Raw genomic sequence first — 22746 nt, 5'->3', positions numbered from 1 at the left:
AGGACCCTGCCTCCCAGGATGGTAGGGCTGGTTATTTTTGGTCTGTCATTATGTAGGATCTTGGGGAGGGGGTAAGGACAGCCTCTCCATTCCTGGAAACATTCCATCATCCTCTCTAGCTAACTCACCTTCAGAGCCTACAGTGGGCCCTGAGCTTTCTCTCCCTCTTTTCATAGCCCCACTTCAAAAATTGTCTATAGCATCTTCATTTCTTCACCTCCCACTCACTCTACGGCCCGCTCCAATATGGCTTCCTGCCATGCCAATGATTCTAGGCTAGCCCTTCTCCTGAGTTCCAGTTCTAACCACCTACTTCTACTTGAAATTCCCCCTTGACCATCTCCAAGGTATTTCAAGGTTAATATGCCCAAGGCCAAAGTCATGACTGTCTTCCCCAAAGCTGGTCCTCTTCCTGTGCCCCAAATCCAATGGCATGGTCGTCCATCCAGGTGTGTAAGACAGAAGCCCACAAATCATCCTTGGCTCCTTCCCATACCGTCCATACCAGGGGCTGACAATTGCATCCACTACATACATATAGATTCCATGCCCCCTCCATGGAAAACCCCCTGAAGCTTTCCTTCATATGAATGGTCTCCTCACTGGTCTCTCTGCACCCACCCCCCCACCCCCCGCCCATCCATTTCCCATCCACCCAGAGCAATCCTGTTAATATATAAATTTGGTCATGCCAGTCCCCTGCTCAAACCCTTCTTGACTTCCCACTAGGCTGAAATGCCAAAACCTTTATCAGAGTCTCCCCTGTCCTGGATCCTAGCATGTGTTTTGAGGACCTGAGAGGGTAGGGGTATTCCTGGGGTTGGTGGCCTTGGAGGAGTGCGGTGAGCAATAATGGGGGGGGTACTAGGGACTGGCCCTAAAAAACCCCAATTGCGGGACCCCATGAGTTGCCAAGTGGGCAAGACGGAAATGAGTCCAGAGAGGCAGAAGTTGGCAGCATCCCCACCCAGGTTCTCCCTCAGGCCACCTAGGCTACCTAATTTCCTTTTAATTGGTGCCTAATGGAAGTGAATTAAACCCAATTGAGCTTTATTGTGTCTGTTCATGTGCCAGTCCCAACTTGCCTCCCTTCCCCCAGGGTCTGGGGCTGCAGGTGGAAGGAAAGAAGACTGGAAGTGGGGTGATTGTAGGGGTGGGGGGAGGGGGTGCACCCTTCCCCCAGCCCTGCTGAGGTAGGCCTGATACCAGTGCACAGGTCTCCTCGGGACCTTCTCGTACTTCCCCAACACCCCCTCCCTGCCCACCTGTATCCCCTGAATACCTGGATTCCAGGAACACTGACTTAGGACCTACTCTGTGCTGGCACAATGCTGGGAACCTTCCCTGCATCACCTCCTTGAACCCTCACCACGACCCAGTGAGGCGGATCGTACTCACACCTCCTTTTCACAGAGGACACAATTGACTTGCCCAAGGTCACTGCCTTTGTTCGGTCTAGAGCTGTGCTGTCCAATACGGTAGCCACTAGCCACACGTGGTTACTGAGCACCCAGAAAGTGGCCAGACTGAATGCAGATGTGCTGTACGTGTAAAACACACACTAGATTTCAAAGACTTAGTATGAAAAAAGAATGTAAAGTATCTCATTGGTAATTTTCTTTATTGATTATGTGTTGAAATGATGTTTTTGATATATTGGGTTAAATATATCATTAAAATGAATTTCACCTATTTTTTTTTTTTACTTTTTAAAAAATGGCTATTAGAAAATTTAAAATTACATATGTAGTTTGCATTATTTTTTCTATTAGACATTCCCCAGGGTCTGGTCTTATGAAGGTAGGGCTGGTCTGATCATCCATGACCCTGCACAGTCTGGAAGGCAAGGAAAAGCTGCAGGTGAGCTTGGGTGAGCCTGTCTCCATATCTCCATATAAGCTACCTCCATCTCTCTTGGGAGGGTGGCAGGTCCTTTCAGAACCCTGGACAGCATCCAGGGCTGGCCTCCCACTTGGGGTCCTAGGATAGCACCGGAGGCCAGGAAGGAATAACTGGGGGAAGGGTAGATACCACCTGCACAGTACTCCCCATGAATAATCTCAAGTCATGTTCCGGATACCCAGTGAGGAAGGCTGGGTAGGAATTATCATTTTCCCCATTTTGCAGATGAGGAAACCAATGTTCAGAGAGATTTGTGCATTCCATCTGTTCACTCAGTAAAGATCCACTGATGCCTGCTCCGTGTGGAGCCCTCAGCTGAGCACACAAACCTGAAGCAGGTCGACACAGATGACAGCAATTCTGTGTGAGCAGTGAGATAGCGAAAGTGTGGGCCAGGGCTGTGGGAGCCCGGCGAGTGCTGATTGCTGCACTGGGGAGTTCAGGGATGGCTTCATAGGAGGGCCACTTGGGCTGGGTCTGGAAGGATGAAGGGGAGTTTGCCAGTGTAACAGGAAGAAGTTCCAGGCAGAAGGGATGGCGTGCGCATAGGCACGGGGGTGAGAGAGATAGGCCAGGAGAGGTAGGCAAGAGTAACAGCACCAGGGCCTTGCATTCTAGGCTAATTCTAGGATCCTTGGAAGGCTTCTGAGCAGGGCAGTGGCCTGGCCAGATGTGCATTTTGGAAAGATCACACCTGGGCCAGGTGGACAAAGGACTAGAGACTGGGGGCGCGAGAATAAGGAGGACAACGAGAAGAGAAATTCAAGTCCAGGAAAGAAACGACAGGTTGGTAGATATTAGCCCAAACGGAAGGGCTAATAGGCCTACAGATAAGGAAACCCAAGTCAGACAGGGTCCAGTGACCTGTCCAAGGTTACACGGCAAGTCAGTGCCTGGGGGAGCGGGGACCGAGGGGCAGAGGGGAGCATAGCCCTCAACCCAGGAAAGCTCCGCCCCGACCACAGAAGTGGCTGAGTCTCAAAGCCCTCGGGAGCCTCTGCTGCAGCTATGGTTGCTGTCTGAGCAGAAGCAACAAGGTGATACTCCACTTCCTCCTCAAACCAGATGCAAAGCAAGAAACTACAAGAGGGGAGGGACAGGCACATCGCAGCTCAGCCCCAGAGAAATCCTATGGTGCCAGCGGAGCCCGGCAAAGGAAGGAGACAGACACACGGGAAAGGCAACAAGAAGGCTTTGGGTGGTGGCTCAGGCCTGGCCCAGGATGTCGGTGGTGCCTGCTGGCACAAGGTCAGGGGATGGAGGGCTTTGTCTGTGCCAATCACAGGGCCGTGTTTTCCGACTGGAATTCAAGAGAAAGTTTCTGCCCCTCTAGGGGCAATGTTGAGTGATGGGGGCTGGGAGAAGGAAGCCTGGTGGGCCCAGGGTGGGTAAGGAAGCTTGCTGACTAAGAATGAAGCTGACACAGGGCAGCCAGAAGGGACGGAACACCTGGCAGCACTCTGACCCGGGGTCCCATCACCCACAGCCAGCCACACATGCCACCACTGTCCTTGCTGTGGCTCGTAACTCCTGAGTGGACAAATTTCAGAGTTCTGCTTCTCCTGGCCACAAGTCCCAGTATAGTCACTTACAGGCTGTGGAATTTGGGAAAGTCATGTCCCCTCTCTGAGCCTTGACTTCCTCATCTGTAAAACGGGGGAGTCACAATCCCCACCTTGAACACTCAGATGAGGTGGTGCCTGAGTGAGTGCTTTGTACACATCAGTGCTGGGGCTGCCCAAGGGGAGGGAGGCCGAGGTGATGAGCAATCACAAGAGAGCAGGGGCCTGCAAAAGCTCAGGGCCTAGGGACACAGGCCTGAGGACTCTGCCCTCCTCCTCCGACCAGGCCCACAGCAGGCAGGATTCAGAGACTGACGGAGCCTGCACCACCACGGCCACCACTCCTCCAGCCCCTCCAGGATGCCATTAGCTGTAACACCCCCCACCCCAGCAGCCAGTCCCTTCTTCCTTCTCCCCCATCCCGGCTCCTACAGCATCGAAGCCCTCCCTCTGATGTGTTGGCCACCCCCGGAGACTGTCAGCTCTCCAAGGGCCTGTGTCTGAGTCCCTGGGGAGGGGCCCAGAGGTGCCCATGCCACTAAATGACCAGGCCAGCAGCTGCACCTGTGGCCCCTGCTCCCTATGCTGCCTGACCACCAAAGAGCCACAGTGTACACGACAGGACGTTTCCACATACTGATCCTACGCCCCCTCTTCCTGGGTGCCCAGGAACTGAGCAGGGGGCCATCCACTCAGGTGTGTAAAGAAAACACCCCAGCAATGAGTCTCCCACCCTTGCCCTCTGGCCAGGGTGGCCTGGCCCCTCCACCCCACACCCACCCTCAGCCCTGGAACCCAAAGCTCCCCACTGCTCCCCTGCAGCCATGAAGGTCGGGTCCCAGGAAGCTGAGCTCAAGCTTCCTGTCCTACCAGGGGGAGGGTGATAAAGGTGAAGGTGCGAGGGGGCTCCACCATCCACCAAGCCTGGGCTTGAAGTCCCAGCCCTGCCTCTGACCATGGCCTTGAGCAAGTCACTCCCCATCTCTGGCCTCATTTTCCTATTCACAAAATGGGCAACCTAAAACCTTCCCATAAGGTTGTATAAAGGGGTCAGGGGTCATGTGTGTGAAGCTCCTAGCACAGAGCACAGCATAAGACAGAGTGCCAAGTGGTAACAGCCAATACTTAAGGAGCTGCTTCTGTGCCAGGCACTTGCTACGCGCTTTACATGTATTAATTTGTTTCATCCTCATAACAACCCTATGAGGTAGGCACTATTACCATCCCCATTTCACAGATGTGGAAACTGAGGTCACTAAGCTCTGCCTTGGCTCCAACCCAGGCAGTCTGGCTTCTGGGCCCCAGTGAATAGCAGCCATGACCATCATAGCCACTGGGGAAGGCCCCCTGCAAGGGGTCCCATCCCACATTCCCAATCTGCTTACCCCAGGCCCTGACAGAGGAAGGCATGTCTCCAAGGTCACCCAGGGAGTCAAGGGCAAGATAGGGTCAGAGCCCAGGCGCCCCCTCCCAGTCAGGGCAGGCCTGACCCCATCACACAATGTGATGAGTCCAAGCGAGGTGAAGCAAGGAGATGGAGGAACAAAGTTGGAGTCCTGGGGCTGGGCCTTCACCTGGGGGAAACAAACAGCTCAGCAGCAAAATCCACAGAGTGAAGTTTATTCCCAACAAAGTTCCCCTCCCCCCTCCCCAGCCCGGGACAGGGACAGACAGGCTGGGGCAAAGATGGGGCTCCAGTGGCTGAGGGGCCTCTGAGAAACAGGGAAGGGCCCTGGCCCCCCAGGCCACGCCGCGTCTGGCTCCCCCAGCCCGGCTGAGTCCACTGCGCCTCCCTGCCCAGCCCTCGGGAGAGGGGAGGGGGCGCTGGCTCCTGGGTAGTTCCAAAGTGGAGTGTGAAAATAGAGAGATATATATATTTATACGCAGTAGGCAGTCCGGCGTCGCACTCACACCTCTGTCTGGAAGTCACCATCAGGCGGGTCTGTGGGCTCCCAGGCTGCTGCTCGGTGCAGGGCCAGCCGTTCTCGGGGCTTGGGGGGCAGCGAGCCCAACGTCATAGACTTGAAGGTGCTCCAGCTCTGATGTCGCCGCGGCTGGGACAAGCCAGGACGCTCCCCTGGGCTGGGCTTCTCCTGGAGGGGGAGCAGGAAGGGCCCGTGGAGATGGGCCAATACGTTCTCACTCATTGCACGGGTGAATAAACTGAGGAGGCCCAGAGAGGGCCCACTGATGCCCCAAGTTACTGAGCAATCAAGGTGCCAAAGGAGGATTCAAATCCAGATCCGCCTGGCTCCAGAGTTGGGTTCCTGACCCCTGTGCTCACAGTGGCCCCCTGGGACCAGGTCTCCTGTTGCCCACCCTCCTCAAGATCCTGGCGGGGCCCCTCTAGATGCTCCCCATCCCTGCGCAGCCCCAGCACTGTCACTTATGCCTTCGGTAGGCGAGCTGAGGTTGCCCAGGCAGGGAAGGAGGGCAGGGAGGGAATGAGTCCCTCAGAGCCCACCTCACCCCCACCCCAGCCCAGGGGGGCCTATGCTGGACACGGTCCCAGCTGCCCCACCCGAGGACACACCCCACCACTTCTCTCTCTGCAATGGGGGCCACGGGGGGCCACAGGGGATGAGAGTCTGACCCCAGGGGCCACTACGCCAGGTCAGGCCCTGAGCTTCGGGCAGGGGCCGCCACGGGAGGGGCCTCACCTTGGCTGCAGACTGGCTGCGGTAGCGGTCGAAAGTGTGGAATTTCTGGTTGAGCTCGTGGTAGAGTTCCGAGTGCCGTTTCCGGGTGTGCATCACCTTCTGGGAGCCACAGGCCGTCAGAGGAGATGCTCCCCCTGCCCCACCCAGGGCGCTCTGCCTCCTGGGTCCCCACATCCCTGCCTGCAGCCGGCCCTCCGGCTGGCCTGGCTCTCTCTGCACCGCAGAGCTACAGGCTTGGGCAGGGGGGGATGTCAGGGAGATCTCACAGAAACCACAGGCTCGGGGGCCTGGGTCAGGCTCTGCAATAGGGTGTGGGCTAATTCTAAGACTGGACCCTCCAGGAACAGACACCACAGACAGATGCCCCCCAACACACACACAACACACACACACAGAACACTTACCTCAAAGTCCAGGTCAGAGTACCGTAACTTCTTTCGCTGGGAAGGAGCACCAAGGAGGCAGTGAAGGAGAGAAGAAAGCTTTTTACCACATGCAGGGGTTTTGGGATAAGAAACCTTTTACCCCAGACTCTGCCCGTTGCACCATCCCCCAGCCCAGGCCCAGGAGTTAGGAATCCTTAAAGGGCAGCCCTTGGGGTTGTGGGGACCGGGGCTGAGGCCTGGTGGCTGAAGAGCCGAGGCACCACCCTGCCACAGGGCTGCAGCTCCGGCCCCAGGCCCACACTCCCTGCTGCCCGTGATGCACACACATGCCCAAACCTGCAGGCAGACACTTACAGGGAGTACACACATGCGCACACATACACACTGGCACACGCACAGATCCATGACTGCACATGGGCCAAATGTCACAGCGCAGGCTTCCAACGTGGCAGGGACACGGACTCCCACCGGGATCACAGAGCAGATGCTCCTTCCTCTGTACCCAGGATTCTATCCTTCTGTCCTGCCCCATCTTCCCCCGTTCTCTCTGCCAGCACAGCCTCCCCTCTCCCGGGAACCCTCCACCTGTCCTGCAAAGACAAGGACTCAGCTTTTCAGTCCTTCCTTTGACCCCACCTTCCTCCTTTTCCTGCCAAACCAGGCCCTGCCTCCCTCACCTCCTGGCCCCGTCATGCCTCTCCGGGCCCTCACTGCCCAAGACCACTTTCAAGGTCTCAACAACCTCCAACCTCCACAGCATCTAATGCCGCTCAAAGAGGAGGCCTTGGAGTCTTAGAATGCTGCGCTGGGACTGCTCGTGAGACCTAGGCCAACTTTCCCAGGTTACACTGGGGAAACTGAGGTCCAGGAAGGGGAAGGGACTTGCCCCAGCGCCCTGAGGGATGATGCTAAAACCACCATCTAGATCTCCCAAATCCCAGGCCCAGAAGACATGCTCACCACCACTGGCCTTCGGGACACCATTCTCTTGGTCCGCCACCTCCCTGCCTGCTGTTTCTCTGCCACCCACCCTGGCTTCCCCAACTCTAGGCCCTCCGCGCTCTGCCCGGATGTTCTCCTGCCCTTCACCATGCATGTGTGTCCTCTCCATTCTCGGTCACATCTTGTTCTCTGGAGGCAGGAGGACACTCTCCCTGTCCCCTGCTGCCCACAGGCACTGCACACACAGCTGCGCCCAACCGAAAAAACTCAGAATTCCCAGCCCCAAACCCATTCCTCCGCCTCCGCCCCATGGCAGTTGCCTACAGCAGAATTCTGGACGTCATCCTTGACCCCTCAAGACGCTGCCACATTTATGGCTACCTCCCACACAGGGAGCCCAACACCGACCCCTCTTCAGTGGCCCAACCATGGGCAGGTGTCCACAGAATGAAACCTGCCATGATGCTGTGCGTCCCCCTCCCCAATGCCGGTGTCGAGTTTTCTGTCTTTGTTATGCCTTCCTGTCTCTGCCATCTGCAGCAGGAGCAGGCACCAAATGTTCAAGAAACATTTTGGGAGAAAAACTAAACTTGTGAACCCTCTAGCTGCTAACTTAATTTCCTCTGTGCGGAGGATGGGGAGCAGGTTTCTGAGGCAGAACATGAGCAGCCAACGGTGTCTGAGCTGTGACTTCTGCCCCTTTCCTTATCCACCTCCCCCTCATCCCTCCAACTAGAGTTCTAGAATGTTCTCGAGTTCTACAGTGGGCCACTACTACCCGCTTGTTCCCAGTGATTCCCTGCTGGGAGCAGGCCTGAGAAGGCGAGAGAGAGAGAAGGTGGGGCATCTGCAGAAAACAAACAGACAGGGACAGAGAGGGGCTTCCTTTTTCTCAGGAAGAGAGGGTCAATTATCACAGGCCTATGGGCAGCGCCTGAGGCTGATTTCAGGGATGATGAGAGCGGCAATTCCCAATTATCTAGCACTTTCTACCTGCTCCACACAGAGATAAACGTTTTATATCACTCAATCAGTCCTCACAACAAGTCTACAAAGAGGCTGCTATCTTATCCACACTTTACAAATGAGGAAACTGAGGCTCAGGGAGATTAAGGCTGAGAGAGATTGTGCTCAAGATCTCACTGCTGATCAGCAGCCCCCAGATCTGAACTGGCTCTCTGCCCCTATTATGTCTCTTCCTAACAACACAGCACCTGGCCTGAGCCACGGGCCCCTTAAAAGAAGACCCATCCTAACCAGTCACCCCAAAGCAGACACTAAAGCAAGTGGGGATGCATCAAGAAGTGCACCCTCAGCACACGAAGTCTGAGCCCATGTGAGGAGTTCAGAGAAGCCGGGATTCCCTTGGAGCTGCTGTGAGCACACAGGGACAGAGGAATGCACGGCACACACACTCCCGGAGACTTTGTACAAAGCTGCTGCTCTATGGGGGTTGCTGGCTGTCCCTTCCCGGCTGCTGCCTGTGACTTAGACACAGTCTCACCACCCTACGGCCCCTCACCTCCAGGGAACCCAGCTTCATGGTGGAGCCGGGCACGGTGCGGGGCATGGTCCGGCTGCGCTCCCCCGGCTCGGGCACTTGGCGGGCGCTGGGCGTCGGCGGTGGCGGTTGGAAGCTCATCCCGTAGGGGTTCTGTAGGGACCCATAGGCAGGGCCCAGCCCCAGGCCCGAGTGGTCCACAGACAGGAAGCTGGGGTAGCCTTCGGTGTGGGTCAGTGCCTTGGCAGCCCGCCGGGGGGTGCCCTCGGGCCGGGCCCGCTGGGGATCCTCGCCGCCTCCGCCTCCACTGCCAGGCTGCAGGCTCAGAGTCCGCCGGGGCAGCACCATGTAGTCCCCCTCCGAGCCGGGCTCGGCCGGCCGCAGCCATGTGAGGTCCAGCTGCCGCAGGCCGCCCTCCCCACACATGTACACAGGGTTGGCCTCCTGGGGAGGCGGCGGCTCCCCCAGCCCTGGTGAGGCTCCCATGGGCACCAGGATATTCCCAGGCAGCGGTGAGAAGCTGAGGCTGCCCTCGGGACCCACGAGGCAGGACTTGGGCTCCTCGTCCTCGTCCAGGGACAGGCGGGACAGGGTGCCCGTGATGGTGGACGGGTTGCACGTGTTGACCTCCTTGAACAGAACTGGGGGCAGGAGTGGGAGGGAGGTAAGTCCTGGGGAGAAGGAGCCCCCAGATGCCCTTGCCCATGCGGGGCAGGTACCAAGCCCCTGAGCTTGGACAGAGGAGGAAACTGAGTCCTGGAGAGGTGGCTAGGTGGTCAGTACACTCTCACACACCATGAGGGTTAAAACAACGACTATCCCAGAGGCCCACAGCAAGGCAGGGCAAGGCCCAGCTCTCACGGTGCCCTGGTGCAGGTCCTAACCTCTGACCCCACGGCCTCAAGGCTGTCCAAAGGGCCTTGTTCCTCCCCCCTCCCTGGGCAGCTTCTCTCCAGGAGATAGACCTGGAAAGAGATTCTGGTAAGAATCATGGAAAGGATATAATAATGTAACAGCCACCATGTGCCAAGCACCTTGTTCAGCACCTGACATCCCCTAATTCATTTAAGGCCCCTATCCACCCCAGGAGGACAGATTTCTCTCCTTTACAGGTGTGTTAACTGAGGCTCAGAGAGGTAAGCTGTTCACCTGAAGTCACGCAGTAAGTGGTGTTCACAGCCTTAAATCTAACTCAGGGCTGTCTGGCTGAAAGCTAGATCCCATAGCCAGACCCATATCAGGGCCTCCCATGATGAGGCTGGGCGCCCTCCCTTCTTGCCTCTCTCCAGAGCCATCCTCAGCTCCGCCCCAGCACACTCACCTGTCTGACAAGCCAGATCCACATCCTTTTCAAAGTCTGACTATAGGCAGAGAGAGAGAACAAATGGGCAGAGACAGGATCAATGTACCAGGGTGAGGGGGCTCAGGCCCCTCCCTACCCACCCAGAGGTGCTGCCCACAGCACACTGCCCAACAGAGCCTAGAGGGGCCCCCGACAAGGTCTACTCCAGCCCACCTATGGGTGGAGAAACTGAATGGGGAGGGACTTGCCCAGTGCCACCAGCTGTCAGTGGCTGAGCCTGAATCAAACCCAGTCTCTGTCCCCTCCCTGCCATGGATGGGGTAGGTGAGGGGTCTGGGGCAGGGGGATGGTGGGGGGCTCAGAACCCACCTGTGCCCAGGCCTCCTCACTCACCAGGATCTGCAGCTGCCCGTTCTTACACGAGTCAGGGGAGTCTTCACTCTCATCGGCCCGGCACACACCCATCTGGCACTTCACCACGTCCTGGACCTGGGGGCAGCGGGGGCCTCCTGGGCCTGAGGCCAACACAGGGCCCCTGGCCACAACTGGCTGTGCCTCCCACCCCAGGCACCCAGGCAGGTGTGGAAAGAAAGCAGCACATCCAGCCTAGGGGAAGGTCAGAGGGGAGAAGGAGCCCCACGAGACCAGGAGGCCAAGGCCAAAGCTGCCCCAGGCTAACAGCTTCCATACCAAGCGCTGCCCAGCTGGGGGCCTGGTCGGGGCCTCAATCCTCCCCAACTGCACAGTGGGGAGAAGCTAGAGGACTGGTATGGGGAGGGGGGCAGGCAGGAGCGGGACAGGCCCAGCCCCACCTCTCGGCGCAGGAAGCAGTGCACAGCGGTGATGACAAAGCCCTGCGCAGAGTTGAAGACAGCAAAGAGGGCCTGGAAGAGGACGGAGCGGCGGTCGGTCATGGCCAGGACGGCAGACATCCAGGTGAGCGCCAGCAGGGGCAGCACCACGCAGGAGCTCCAGAGCGAGGCCCTGAGGACAGCAGAGGGTCCATCATGATACTCCAGGGGACAGGGTGGGCTGAGCCCGGGCCTGTAAGCTGCCCAAGACTGGCAGGGCCCCAAACTCCAAGACCTCAGTAATGTTCCCAGGCAGAGAGGGGCTGAGGAGCCAGAGAAACAGAACACAGACAGAGAGTGGAGAACTGTGGGGCCAGGGCAGGGACCAGGAGGTGGGAGGGACAGACACACTGACACAGCAGGACTGAGCCAAAGACAGAGGCAGCATCAGGGGATGGAGATGGAGAAGGTGGAAGGAGACAGTGGGAGAAGAGGGGAAGAGGGAGACAGAGGCAGATGCCATGAGTTTCAGCCCCAATTTGCACAAAACCACAGGCCTGGGCCACATCCCCAGAGATTGTGTGAGAGAAGGAGAAGACAAAGAGAGACAACAGACGTAGTGAGAGAGAGCGTGAGACAGGCAGAACCACACAAAAAGATTAAACAGGCAGAGCACAAATCTTTGGGGAGAAGATGGGGGCCAGGGCTGGTACAGCAGAGGCTCTTCCCCCTGTTTTCCAAGGAGGAGGCGCCAGGCTCTCAGGAGCTACTCAGAGCCCTGGGCAGAAAGATCATAGCTGGGGCTGGGCGTAAGAGCCGGGGTCACAGCCTAACCCCCACACACCCACCTCGGTCCTTGACAGAGGACAAAAGGCAGATGGGCCCTGGCATCCAGGCCCCAGAGCCAGCCCGCCCCCACTGGCTACAGGCCATGCGGGCACAGCAGGGCAGTCTTGCCCTACTGGGCCAGGTGCCACACCCTGCCCACTCTGCCTCATGAACACCCCTGGTGGGAAAGCCAGGCTGCGGTGGGCACAGCTCTGGACACGGCAGAGAGATGGGCAGGGGGCCAAAACCTGTCCTAGGAGGAGCAGTTTAGGGCTGTTCAGCCTGGCGGGGGGCGGGCCCAGTGGTCTCCACAGCCCCGGGGGCAGAGCCAAGACTAAGACAGCCCTAATCACAGTCATACGAGCCACCATTGATTAACCACAATTCTCTGCCAGGCCCTACACTGAGCACTTTACATACATTAGTTCACACTGTGATCAAAACAACTCCAATAAACAGGCATGGGGATTATTATCCCAATTTACAGATGAGGCAACTGGAGGGCGCCCAGCTGGACAGAGAGAGACAGAGCTGGGACGCAAAACCAGCTTGGCCGCTGCCAAAGCCCAGACTTTTAACTGCTGGTTCTGAGAGACCGGGTCCGAGAGGCAGATGGCGGCGCAAGTGAGAGGGAGCTTTCTACTACGCGGAGCTGTCCAGAGATGGTGTCAGCTGCCTCCAGAGGCAGTGAGCTCCCTGACGGTGAAGGTGTGCAAGGTAAAGCTGGATCCCACTGGTTAGGGAGGCTCAGATGGATTTCTGGCCCTGTGGATTCATTCATTCCACTCTCACATGGCTGGGATTTTAAGATTCTCAGCTGCCAGGAGGGGTCTCAGTAAAATAAGTCTCTACCTCCAAGATTCTCTGTCCCTCTACTGATTGTGAGATTCAATGCCTCTGAATTTCTAAGTCTCAAATTCTATGACAGATGATAAGACTTTATGATTCACTCATTCTAACATTCTTAGCTTCTGATTGTCTTATTCTAAGATTCTATCATTCTAATTCTAAGGTTCTATGGGCTTAAAAATTCTAAGGGCCTAAGATTCTATGAGCCTGTGTAGGGTGGGGGTATAAGGAAGGGTCTGTGGCTGTGTCTGGATAAAACATAAGCCAGGAGTGTGGGCGGGGGTGGGGAGCAAGGGGTGGGCACAGGAACCCAGCATTTTCTGGGAGGCACAGACATTCACTCCCTGTCACCCTTTGCCACTTGGACGCTGAGCCCTTGAGAGTGTGTGGCAGTTGGCGGGGCAGGGCAAGCTTTCCACGGCACTGGGCTGATGTCCCTCCTCCCCCCACCATGGGCACTGCCCCCCATTCTTTTGCCCCCACCCACCCGTCCCCCCTCTCCCCCGGGGGCACAACTAACATGGCGTTCCTGGCCGAGGCTGAGCTGAGCAGGGGGCTGGGGACCGCTCCACACGCTGAGCAGGGGAGGAGCAGGCTGGCCCAGGGGCACCGCTCCGACCTCGGGGGCGGCACAGACATGGGAGAAGGGGGGAAACACATGGGAAGTGGGAGGAGACGGGGCAGCATAAGCCCCGAGTGGGGTGGGAGGGGGAGGGCAGACGAGAGAGAGAGGTGGGTTAGGGTGGGTGAGGGGCTGCAGCTGAGCACTCTGGGTGCCCACCTCGCCTGCACCCTCGATGCATCAAGGTCAGGGAGCCCCGGTCACGCCGTGAAGCCCTGAGTCTCCGAGAGTGGCCGTGGCCCTCCCTAGACCATTTCCCTCAAGGCCAAGTCGCAGAGACCTCCTTACCCGGCCCTCTGCTTCTTGGACTTGTCTGAGATGCCATCACGCGCCATGAGCTTGTTGAAGACGATGATCCCGATGAGCATATTCACCTGGGGGCCCGGTGGAGTGGGGTGGGGGGAGACAGGATCACCAGGTGCCCTCCTGGCAGGGAAACCCCCAGGTGGGAGCTGGAGTGCAGGGAGGAGGTAGACCCAAGGCCACGGCATCCCAGGACGCTGAAGGGGCACATACCAGGACAATGACGGCAGCAGGACCCACAAAGGCATAGAGCAGGCCACCCTCCAGGGAAAGCCAGCAGCTGGGGTGGGGGGCAAAGAGGGGGCGTCAGACACCAGCGGCCTTGCTCCCCACCCTCAAACACCAGCCCTCAGTGCCCCCGGGGCTGCCAGGCCCACAACAACAGACGGGGTTGGAGTGAGCCACTGGCTCCTGCTGAGCCTCAGGTTCCCCTCTAACAAAGGCCCAGCCCCTGGGGCTACCATGGGGATCAAAGAAGGCTGATCCCTGAGCTACATGGTTCTCAGAGATTATCCAATCCCAACACATCCTTTTTCAGTCAGGGAAATTGAGGCTCAGAGACTGGGAAGAATTTGTCCAAAATCCCAAGCAGGCATGGGCTACGATTGCAGCCTGAGAAGACCTGATGCCCAGTCTGTGCCCTAACAGGTCCCCTAACCCCCCTGCCCACCGCGGGAGGCCCACGTACTAGCTGGATGTACCGTATCCTTTGGTGCGGGTAAAGCCGACAGACACGGCCACCACCAGGGCAGGCAGACCTAGGGGAGCGGGAGGAGCGAGTGAGATGGCTGCCAGGCCTCAGGGTCCTCTCATCCTCCCAGACCCCCAGCCCAGCTGCCCCCGTGCCCAGAGAGCCAAGGCCACAGCTGAACCTCTCTCGCAGCCCCTGCCCCCAAGGCCCAGTGACAGAGGCCAGCATGGGCCCTGCTCACCCCAGCCCAGGCAGAGGAAGCGCTTGCGAACAAGGCGGGTGCGCATCCGCCCAATGACAGCCAGGTAGGACTGCCAGGCCTCAGTGAGCACCCAGCAGAAGGAGGAGAGGAAGAAGAAGTGCAGGAAGGCGGCTGTCATGGTGCACACGCCCTGCAGGGAGAGGAGAAGGGAGGGGTGGCCCTGAGCAGCCGTCAGGGTGCGAGGTACCAGGCTTCCCACGCCCGCTGCTGGGCGCTGCCATGGCTGCCCACCCGAGCTCCACCCACCACAGAGCCCTGCCAGGCACCCCCGTCTTCCTGCACCCACGCACAGCACGACACAGGCCCAGTGACATGCACGCAGCACTCGGCATCCGGGAGGCGGGTGGGCAGGCCTCCCACATGTAGACGGGGCTGGCAGGGAGGGGGACAGACAGGAGCACCTACCACGTCACGGCCAGACGGGCCCCATGCCCGGCACTCACAGTGCTGGCACTGGGCAGACAAGGCCAAGGGGGCACAAAGGACAGCCAGCACAGGTCATCCACAGGCAGGTGGCACGAGAGGCCTTGCTTGGGCTCCCACATGCCCGCAGACATGAGGCGGCCCAGGCTCCAAAAATGCCACCTGCCCGACACACATGCACACAGGCACTCAGCTCACGTACACGTTCACAGATGTACACAGACGTTCATCACTCGAGTACACATGCCCCCCCCAACGCCCTCACGGATGCTCACACACACTATTTCCCCCACACACCCTCACCCAACACAGGGCTCAAGTGTATACAAACATCTGTCACTTAAGTACACATGCACCGTCACCTGCAAACGCTTTCTGCAGCACCCCCTACCCCTCCCTCACACCCTGCACCCCCGTGAGCCTGCACCTGCCTTGCTCAGCACCCGCGACTGGCCCACAAGGATCAGGATGTTGGATGCCAGGATGGACAGGCAGAAGTTCAGCAAGATGATGGAGCGCTCAGATTTTATGAACCTGAGAGGGCACAGTGGGCAGAGACAGAGGAGCTAGCTGCCCTGCCCACCTCCCACCCCACCCTGCCCACCTACCTCCCACCTACCTCCAGAAGGCAGCATAGATGGCGAGGAGGGTGAGCAGTGCCATGCAGGACACAGCACAGCCGATCACCAGGGGGACCGAGGGGGTGCCCGCCAGCTCCAGGGTCTGGGGGAGATGAGCGGAGGGAGAGGGCAGGGGTGGCCTCACCCTCCCCACTCCATGTCTAGTACAGACTGGCACCTGCACCTTTGTCACACTCACATGCAGAAGGGGCCTCACCATTGCATTCACATGTGCACAGAGCAGACCCAGCCACATACGTGGATGCATATTTATGCTCAGTCACTCTCTCTTCCACACACAACCAGACACACACGTGTGTGTCTATGCAGGCAATTGCCCACCGCCACACCCCCCAGGCACGTGTCATCACTGTGAGCACCATCCCAGGGGCACAGACTTCCATGTGCAATCCCACAAGTGCACCTGCTCAGACACACACACGGGATCACCCAGGTCCCTGCCAACACCATCACAGATGGCCGCTGGCAACTCAGGAGCCTCCTCCCCTGCCTGGCCCAGGCTTTCCCTCTCACTCACCAGGTCCTTGGGCGGCTGGGCCAGCACGGCAAAGGTGGATAGGCGCTGGCACTGGCAGCGGGTGTGGGCTGCCTGGGTCTCCAGGGTCTGGCAGCTCTCAGTGTCCCAGTCCCCTGAGCTGGCATCTCTTGGGTGAGGGGAGAGGTGGAGTGAGCCCCAGCCCAGCTGCACTGGCCACTGCCCAAGGACAGGTGAGATCCAGGGCAAGGCCACATCCAAAAAGCAGGCAGTTGGGAGCCCCAGGATATGCCCTTGATCCCTTAGGCCGAGGATGGCACCAGGGCGCCCTCTGGCCTTCCAGACAAGAGACCTCCTCCTGAGGAGGAGTCCTGGGGCTGCCCCCTTCCCCACACGGAGCCGCTGCCCAACTCACGCTCTGGAGTAGTCCCAGCTGGCGCAGTGGGGATCCGTGGTGCCCTGGGGAGCAGGAGACGTGAGTGCAGTGTGCAGTGGGGAGCTCACCAGCCCTGACCACCACCCACGGCAGGCCCCACACAGGGCAGGGGTTCGGCCTGCTGTCAGGGCAGACCACTTCCCCATCAGACAGGCCTTTGGCTACCCACGTTAGGGTACACCTGGAGTCCCTGCCTGGGCCCCCACTCACGTTGATGATGTAGGAGAGCTCCACCGTGATGAGGGGCTCAGCTGGTGGCTGGGTGGGGGGCCGCACGGTCACTGTCATCACCCTGGATGTGACGGCCAGCGGGGGCCTGAGGAACAGGTACTGAGGTCAGCTCCTGCCCAGCAGGTGCCCAGACCCAGGCAGGATCCCCAAAAGTGCTTTGGATGGGGGGTGGAAGGCAACCAGGGGGCCAAGGCCTGGGGGAAGGCCTAGAGCTCAGTGGGGTCTAGAGCTCAGTCCAACACCCCCTGGACCCCCCGTGAAGCCTCTGGGAGCTGCATGGGCGTCTCTGAGAAGCGCTTGTGTCCAGAGCCAGGCAAGGGGTCCCTAAGGCTGCAGGAGGCCACAGGTGGATCTCTCTGTGGTCAGCACACGCTCAGCCCCTTCTCTCACCTGGGCCTCCTGGACCCTCAGCAGCCTCCTCCACCCCTCCCAGGGACTCACCTGGGGGGCGGCAGGATGAGACCAAGGGTGCGGTAGAGCACAGCACCGATGACAAAGTAGGAGGAGGACTCCTCGGGGTCTGCCGGGAGGAGGCGCTGGTGCGAGTAGCCTGGGCCAGGGGGCACTGTTCCCGGGCCCTTCCCCCTGCCAGGGCTGCCCACTGCTGCCCCAGATGCAGCCGGCTTCCCTGGGGAGGAGAGGCTGAGCACCTCCTTGGGCAGGAAGAGGCGGTCCTCGGAGTGCCGCACCCAGTCCTTCATGCCCCGGCGGCCCCGCATGGGGAACGTGATGTCGCTGGACACGGCCGAGACGGGCTCTCGCTGAATGCTGATCACTGCAGGGGAGGAGGGTGGGCAGACCGCACCGGAGACAAACAGAGAGACAGAGGGGACAGACACCAGGGAAGAGACAGAGGTGGGGGAGACACACCAGGAAGGCAGATGCAGACACGGAGGTTGATACAAACACATAGATGGAGGAGCGGAAGAAACACAAAGACAGAGATAAAAATAAGGAGTTAAATGAGGGAAAGACAGGGCCAGAGACGCAGAGAGAGAGAAACAGGGAGAGCCCTCAGAAACCATCCCTCCCCCATGGCGGCCTGGGTTCCGCCACATCCAGCACCCCCTCCCCTGCCTGCTAGTACCCAGGTTGTCCGTGACAATTAGAGAGCTCTGGAAGGCCTTGAGAGCATCGCCCACCAGGTGAATGAAGTCCTCCACGACACGGAGCAGGTGCACAGAGCCAGGGGACACCTGGGGGCAGAGAGTGTGTAAGGGTCCAAGGCGGGGGTGGCTCATGGGGGAAGAAGCTTGGAAGCCCAGTCCCTCACCTGCTGAGCATCATCCCACTTATCCTTGTTCTCTGCGTCCACCATGAAGCTCACCACCTGGAAGAAGCGCTGGGGAGAGAGCAGTAAGTGTCGGCAGATGCCAGCCCCAGGGACGGGAGATCTCCCACTACAGCCACACCTGTCACCCCCAGCAGACTCTGCCACTGGGGCCAGGCCTCCCCCTTCAGGCTGGGGCCTCTGCACCCTCAGCTGTCCTTCCTCTCAGCGGAGCAGGGTGGTACCTGCACGTCATCAGCTGAGGGCACATACGTGGCCCTCTTGAAGGTGTCAGTGACGTTCCTCAGGATGTCCACAGAGAACAGCAGGTCCCCGCTGTAGTAGGTGCGCCGGGCCAGCAGCTCCTGCAGGCTGCGCACCACTTGTGACATGCCCTCGCCCGCCAGCATGCGCTGCCCCTTGGCCAGGTGCTCCCGAAGCTGTAGGTGACAGATGGGCCGCTATCACTGGTGTGTCAGGAGCTGGGACCAGCCCCTGGCCCCTCCCACTCCAGTCCACCTATTGCTTATATCCAGGGGGAGAGAGAGGGGGAAAAGGTTACATAGAGATGCTTGAAGGGGGTCAAGAAAGAGATCCATAAAGAGAGAATCTCCAAAGATACTTTAAAAAGGCTGAAACAGAAATAGCTAGAGAAAGGTGGTGCTCAGATGTACATATAAAAGATGATAAGCACAGTACAGGGACAGGGTACCTCCCCAACCCAGAGGGGTCACGAACACTCTGGAATGTAATGTGCTCTCTCTCAAATACAAGCTCCAAATGCAAATGCACAACAAATACCAATTATAGTCAGACAAACACATACACAACAGGCCACATTCACTGACAACATTCTTACCCCATGGCAGACCCTGGGGACACAAAAATAAATTCAACTTTGTCCTTGCCTTCAAGGGGCTCCCAGTCCAACAGGACACAGATATTTCAACGAGCACTTATAACACCTAATGACTGAGAAGTTCGGGGGGCTGTAGGAGCACAGAGGTGGGCACGAGGGATAAGGGAAGACACTTGAGAGTTAGGCCTTGAGGTATGAGTAGGAGTTTGCCAGACAAGGAGAGGCACAGCCAGGCATAAGTGGGCACAGCGTATATATGCCAAGGCACACGGGCATGGGCAACAACCAAGGTCCCCCTACCCCCTACCAGAGTCTGGGACAGATCCTATGTCACCCCGTCCCAGCAGGGCACACTCACTGACAGATACAGGTAGCGGTACTCATGGGAGATGCAGCGGGCAAAGCTGGGCAGCCCCCAGTATGCCACACCCTGGGCGCTGAGGAGGCAGCGGCGGCTGGCAGACCCTGCAGGGGGACAGGAAAGAGGGTTGGGAGTGCGGGCCAAGCTCTCACTCACTTTGCTCCGCACCTCAGAATGGAGGGTCAATGAGGCTGGGGGCCTAGGCGGGGGTGGGGGCCTGTGGGGAGAGCCACCCCGCCCCTCACCTGAGGCATTAGGGGGACACTTGTTGTAGATGATCTCGCCAGCAGCCGCCTTCTTCCATGTCATCAGCATCACGTACTCATCCCTGCACATCTCATGGAAGGCTGTAGGGACAGCGGAGGGGCTCAGCCAGGCCCACATGCTTGTCCCCCCAGCCCCCTGAGTCGTGCGGGCAGTACCTGGACACCTCTTCTCACTGCACGGCTTCACCTCCTCTCCGGTGCCCTCGCAGGGGTAGCCCTGCACGCCTGTGGCCTGGCACATGCGGAAGCGGCGCTGCCAGCCTGTGTCACACGTCTTGGAGCACAGGCTCCACGCGTTCCACGGCCCCCACTTGCCATCTGTGGCTGCGGGAGAGGGGGGCGTGAGTGGCCCCAGGTGCCCCCAGGGCCAGGGCTGCCACTTGCCGCCCTTGCGCCGAGCACTCACCCGGGCACTCAAGGTTGCCGCACTCGCGGGTGTCGGTGAGGGCACCCGTACACGTAGCCCAGGCTGGGCCCGCCACACTGCACTTCCGGCTGCGCTGCTGGGTCCCGTTGGCACAGGATGTGGAACATGGGCCCCAGGGACCCCATTCTAGCCACTGGCCTTCCACTGCATGGGGAGACACAAGCAGGGGTGGCCGTTGAGCAAGGGGTGTGGGGACTGGTGAGGGCAGAGCACCACAGGGAGATGGCAGAGCCTGCTGTCTTTCAGACTTGAGCCAGGCCAGACCCACGTAAGAGGGGTGGATGAAGGGGGACTGGAGGGAGCAGGTGGTGCCTGGGCCTGGTCCTGCCTGCCTGTCACCAGCTCCAGGAACACAGGATACCTCTCCACTCAGCACCAAGGCACGTGCTCTCTTTTGGCTAGGGAAAGGGGCCCCCAGGGGCACCTTCTGATATTTGTCCCTGCTTAAGCCCAGCTCTGTGTCCCCTCCCAGCCCAGCTGGCCATAAGCACCAAAGTGCTATGAACAGCAAGGGTAGCCCAGGGCTTAGGGGAAGGGGCACTGGTAAGCAGCCCCCTTTTGATGGGATCACAGTGTGCCAATGCCAAGTCTGGACTGGGCCGGGTCACCTCCCATACTAGCAGGTATACTTCGTCAGTCTCCCCATGCTTGGTCAAAGTTCATGGGGCCCCCAGGGGCAGGGCACTGGACCTGACTGCCTCCCCTGGGTCTCCCGACCCCCACCCGGCTGGGCAGCGCCCGCCTGGAAGCCCACGGGCGCTACTGACCCGGGCAGGCGGCCATACTGCAGAGCTTAGTCTGCAGCTCGGGACCCTCGCAGGCCTTGCCGCCGTGCTGGGGGGGCACGCAGGTCCGCATCCGGCTCCGGGACCCCCGCCCGCAGCTGCGGGAGCACAGGCTCCAGGACCCCCACTCCTCCCACACGCCGTGCACTGCAAGGAAGCACGTGGCCGGTGGCTGGGCGGCACCTTGGCCCCGCCCACTGCCCATCCGCCCACAAATCAGGAGTTCGGCAGCTCTGCGACCGCTCCTCACTGGCTCTTCCCTGGGTTCTGTTGCCAGGGGGCTCTCTCAGGGCGCCAGCACTCCGCCCTTTGAGGGGATGTGGAAGACACAGGCTTCTAGTCCCAACTCACACAGGGCACCTCCTGTGGACACCCGGTCAGAAAGACTAGGATCAACCCAGGAGGGGAACCAGGGGTCCCGGGAAAGGGCTCAAGATCCACCCCACCCCACCCAACTCCACCCCTCCCCACCCCCAGACCCGGAGCATGAATTCAACATGGCAGGCTTGGAGCAAGAGAAGTGCCCCTCCCAGCCCCAAGCGCATGGACACACAACAGACACGAACCTCTACACGGACACTGACACAAAGCGCTCCCACTCTGGAACACAGCTTGGCCCCAGCCCTCTGCAAGCTCCTGCCACACCCTCGGGTACCAAGACTCCTTCCCAGGGAGGCCCTACTTTAAATCCATAGCCTGGAGCTGGTCACAGCCTAGGCACCACTTCACTCCCCCGGGGCACAAGGAGCAGGACTGGCTGAAGCTGCCCAGCCCCACCCCTCGTGGTGGACCACCTGTCCCAGGCAGGCACATGCATGTTCTCCATAACTCCATGCTGAACTGAGGAAGGCTTAGGGGTCTGGGGTGCTCCCTGGGGAGTAGGATGGGGAGCCACAGGAGGGAGGGGATGGTCAAGGAAGGTTTCATTAAAAAAAAAAAAGGTATTTGTCTTAGATTTCAAAGGACAGGCTGAATTTTAATAGCCAAGGTGGGGTGGGGGGGATAGGACGAGAATAAGCAAATGCAGGGAGGTGGGACAGTACAAGAGGTGCTGGTGCGGCCAGAGCGTAGGGAACAAGGAGAGCGATGAGGGTAGAAAGATGAGCCTTGATCACCAAGACGTAGGCACGAGGGGAGTGATGTGCCCAGCACCGAGCCCACTGGTGTGGGCCCCGGTCTGATCCACTTGTGTGCCCAGTGCCCTGTGCGGGGCTGGGCACGGTGTGGGGGACAGTCAAATTTGTTGAAAGAAAGAAAGGAGGCAACCAACTATCTTTGGAAGATTAACCTGCCCAAGTCCCAGGCAGGACCAAACCCTGCAGGCAAACGGGGCGGGGAGGACGGGCATACCTGGGCAGGTGGCAGAATTGTTGCAGGGCCGGGTCTCCCGCAGGGGCCCGCTGCACAGGGTCCCATAGGGGGAGGACACGCAGGAGCGGGTCCGCACCTGCAGACCCTGCCCACACGTCAGGGAACACACGCTCCACGGGGACCACTCCTCAGCCGCCGGGTCGCCTACAAGAAAGGGACAGCGTCGGCGGCAGGGGGCACCTCCCAAACACTCAGTCTCTAGGGATCCCCCTACCCTGACCCCAAGTGACAGGTTCTTCAGGAGGCAACCCGGCCCTGCCCACAGGCCTCACGTGGCAGAGAGACGTGACTGAGCTCCAGGACACAGACACAGACGGGCACATGCCAAGCACACACGCCAACAGACGCCACAGAGTCGGGCTCCCGCCGCAGAGGAAGGGAGGCGGGCCCGAGTTACCTGTCTGCGCCATGTACAGCCCAGGCTCATCTGCAGACCTTGGCCACTGAGTTTTCACCTTCGGTTCCTCTTCCGGCTCCTCACCTGGAACACGGAGGTGGTGGCAGGGGCTCAGCAAAGGCCAGCTCTGTCCTGCCAGAGTGGCGCAGAGAAGGCAGCCTTGCTTACCCTCAGCCTGAGAGCCAGGAACCAACCACAGGAG

At 59.3% G+C, this 22746-nt stretch overlaps 1 protein-coding gene across 11 annotated transcripts in view; it reads right to left on the bottom strand.

Moving 5' to 3' along the window:
- Window positions 1-1626: 1626 nt before the first annotated feature.
- ADGRB2 (adhesion G protein-coupled receptor B2) overlaps window positions 1627-22746 on the bottom strand; it is a 40443-nt gene continuing 19323 nt past the window's right edge. For 2 of the 11 annotated variants that reach the window (XM_014784089.2, XM_087446388.1), the window contains exons 3-31: window positions 22545-22628; window positions 22127-22291; window positions 20759-20923; window positions 19971-20135; window positions 19721-19888; window positions 19544-19645; window positions 19296-19402; window positions 18324-18518; window positions 18082-18150; window positions 17896-18004; window positions 17250-17583; window positions 16788-16893; window positions 16557-16600; window positions 16184-16310; window positions 15645-15748; window positions 15457-15559; window positions 14582-14732; window positions 14338-14407; window positions 13863-13929; window positions 13635-13720; window positions 13245-13343; window positions 11069-11240; window positions 10650-10745; window positions 10275-10314; window positions 8975-9594; window positions 6529-6564; window positions 6125-6223; window positions 5378-5557; window positions 4288-5038 (exon numbers count right to left, since the gene is read on the bottom strand). In XM_014784089.2, the coding sequence (XP_014639575.2) occupies window positions 4682-5038; window positions 5378-5557; window positions 6125-6223; window positions 6529-6564; window positions 8975-9594; window positions 10275-10314; window positions 10650-10745; window positions 11069-11240; window positions 13245-13343; window positions 13635-13720; window positions 13863-13929; window positions 14338-14407; window positions 14582-14732; window positions 15457-15559; window positions 15645-15748; window positions 16184-16310; window positions 16557-16600; window positions 16788-16893; window positions 17250-17583; window positions 17896-18004; window positions 18082-18150; window positions 18324-18518; window positions 19296-19402; window positions 19544-19645; window positions 19721-19888; window positions 19971-20135; window positions 20759-20923; window positions 22127-22291; window positions 22545-22628 (4220 nt within the window). In that variant the 3' untranslated portion in view covers window positions 4288-4681. Of the gene's footprint in view, window positions 1837-4287; window positions 5039-5075; window positions 5558-6124; window positions 6224-6528; window positions 6565-8974; window positions 9595-10274; window positions 10315-10649; window positions 10746-11068; window positions 11241-13244; window positions 13344-13634; window positions 13721-13862; window positions 13930-14337; window positions 14408-14581; window positions 14733-15456; window positions 15560-15644; window positions 15749-16183; window positions 16311-16556; window positions 16601-16787; window positions 16894-17249; window positions 17584-17895; window positions 18005-18081; window positions 18151-18323; window positions 18519-19295; window positions 19403-19543; window positions 19646-19720; window positions 19889-19970; window positions 20136-20758; window positions 20924-22126; window positions 22292-22544; window positions 22629-22746 lie in introns of those variants that run through there. The other 9 variants (XM_087446392.1, XM_087446389.1, XM_087446390.1 and 6 more) reach the window with 9 other exon arrangements.

The sequence above is a fragment of the Ceratotherium simum genome, chromosome 22, assembly GCF_057802395.1.
Source record: "Ceratotherium simum simum isolate JZ-2026a chromosome 22, ASM5780239v1, whole genome shotgun sequence".
Lineage (NCBI taxonomy): Eukaryota > Metazoa > Chordata > Mammalia > Perissodactyla > Rhinocerotidae > Ceratotherium > Ceratotherium simum.
The sequence above is the reverse complement of the archived record's forward strand: the minus strand, read 5'-3'. Positions and strand labels throughout refer to the sequence as shown.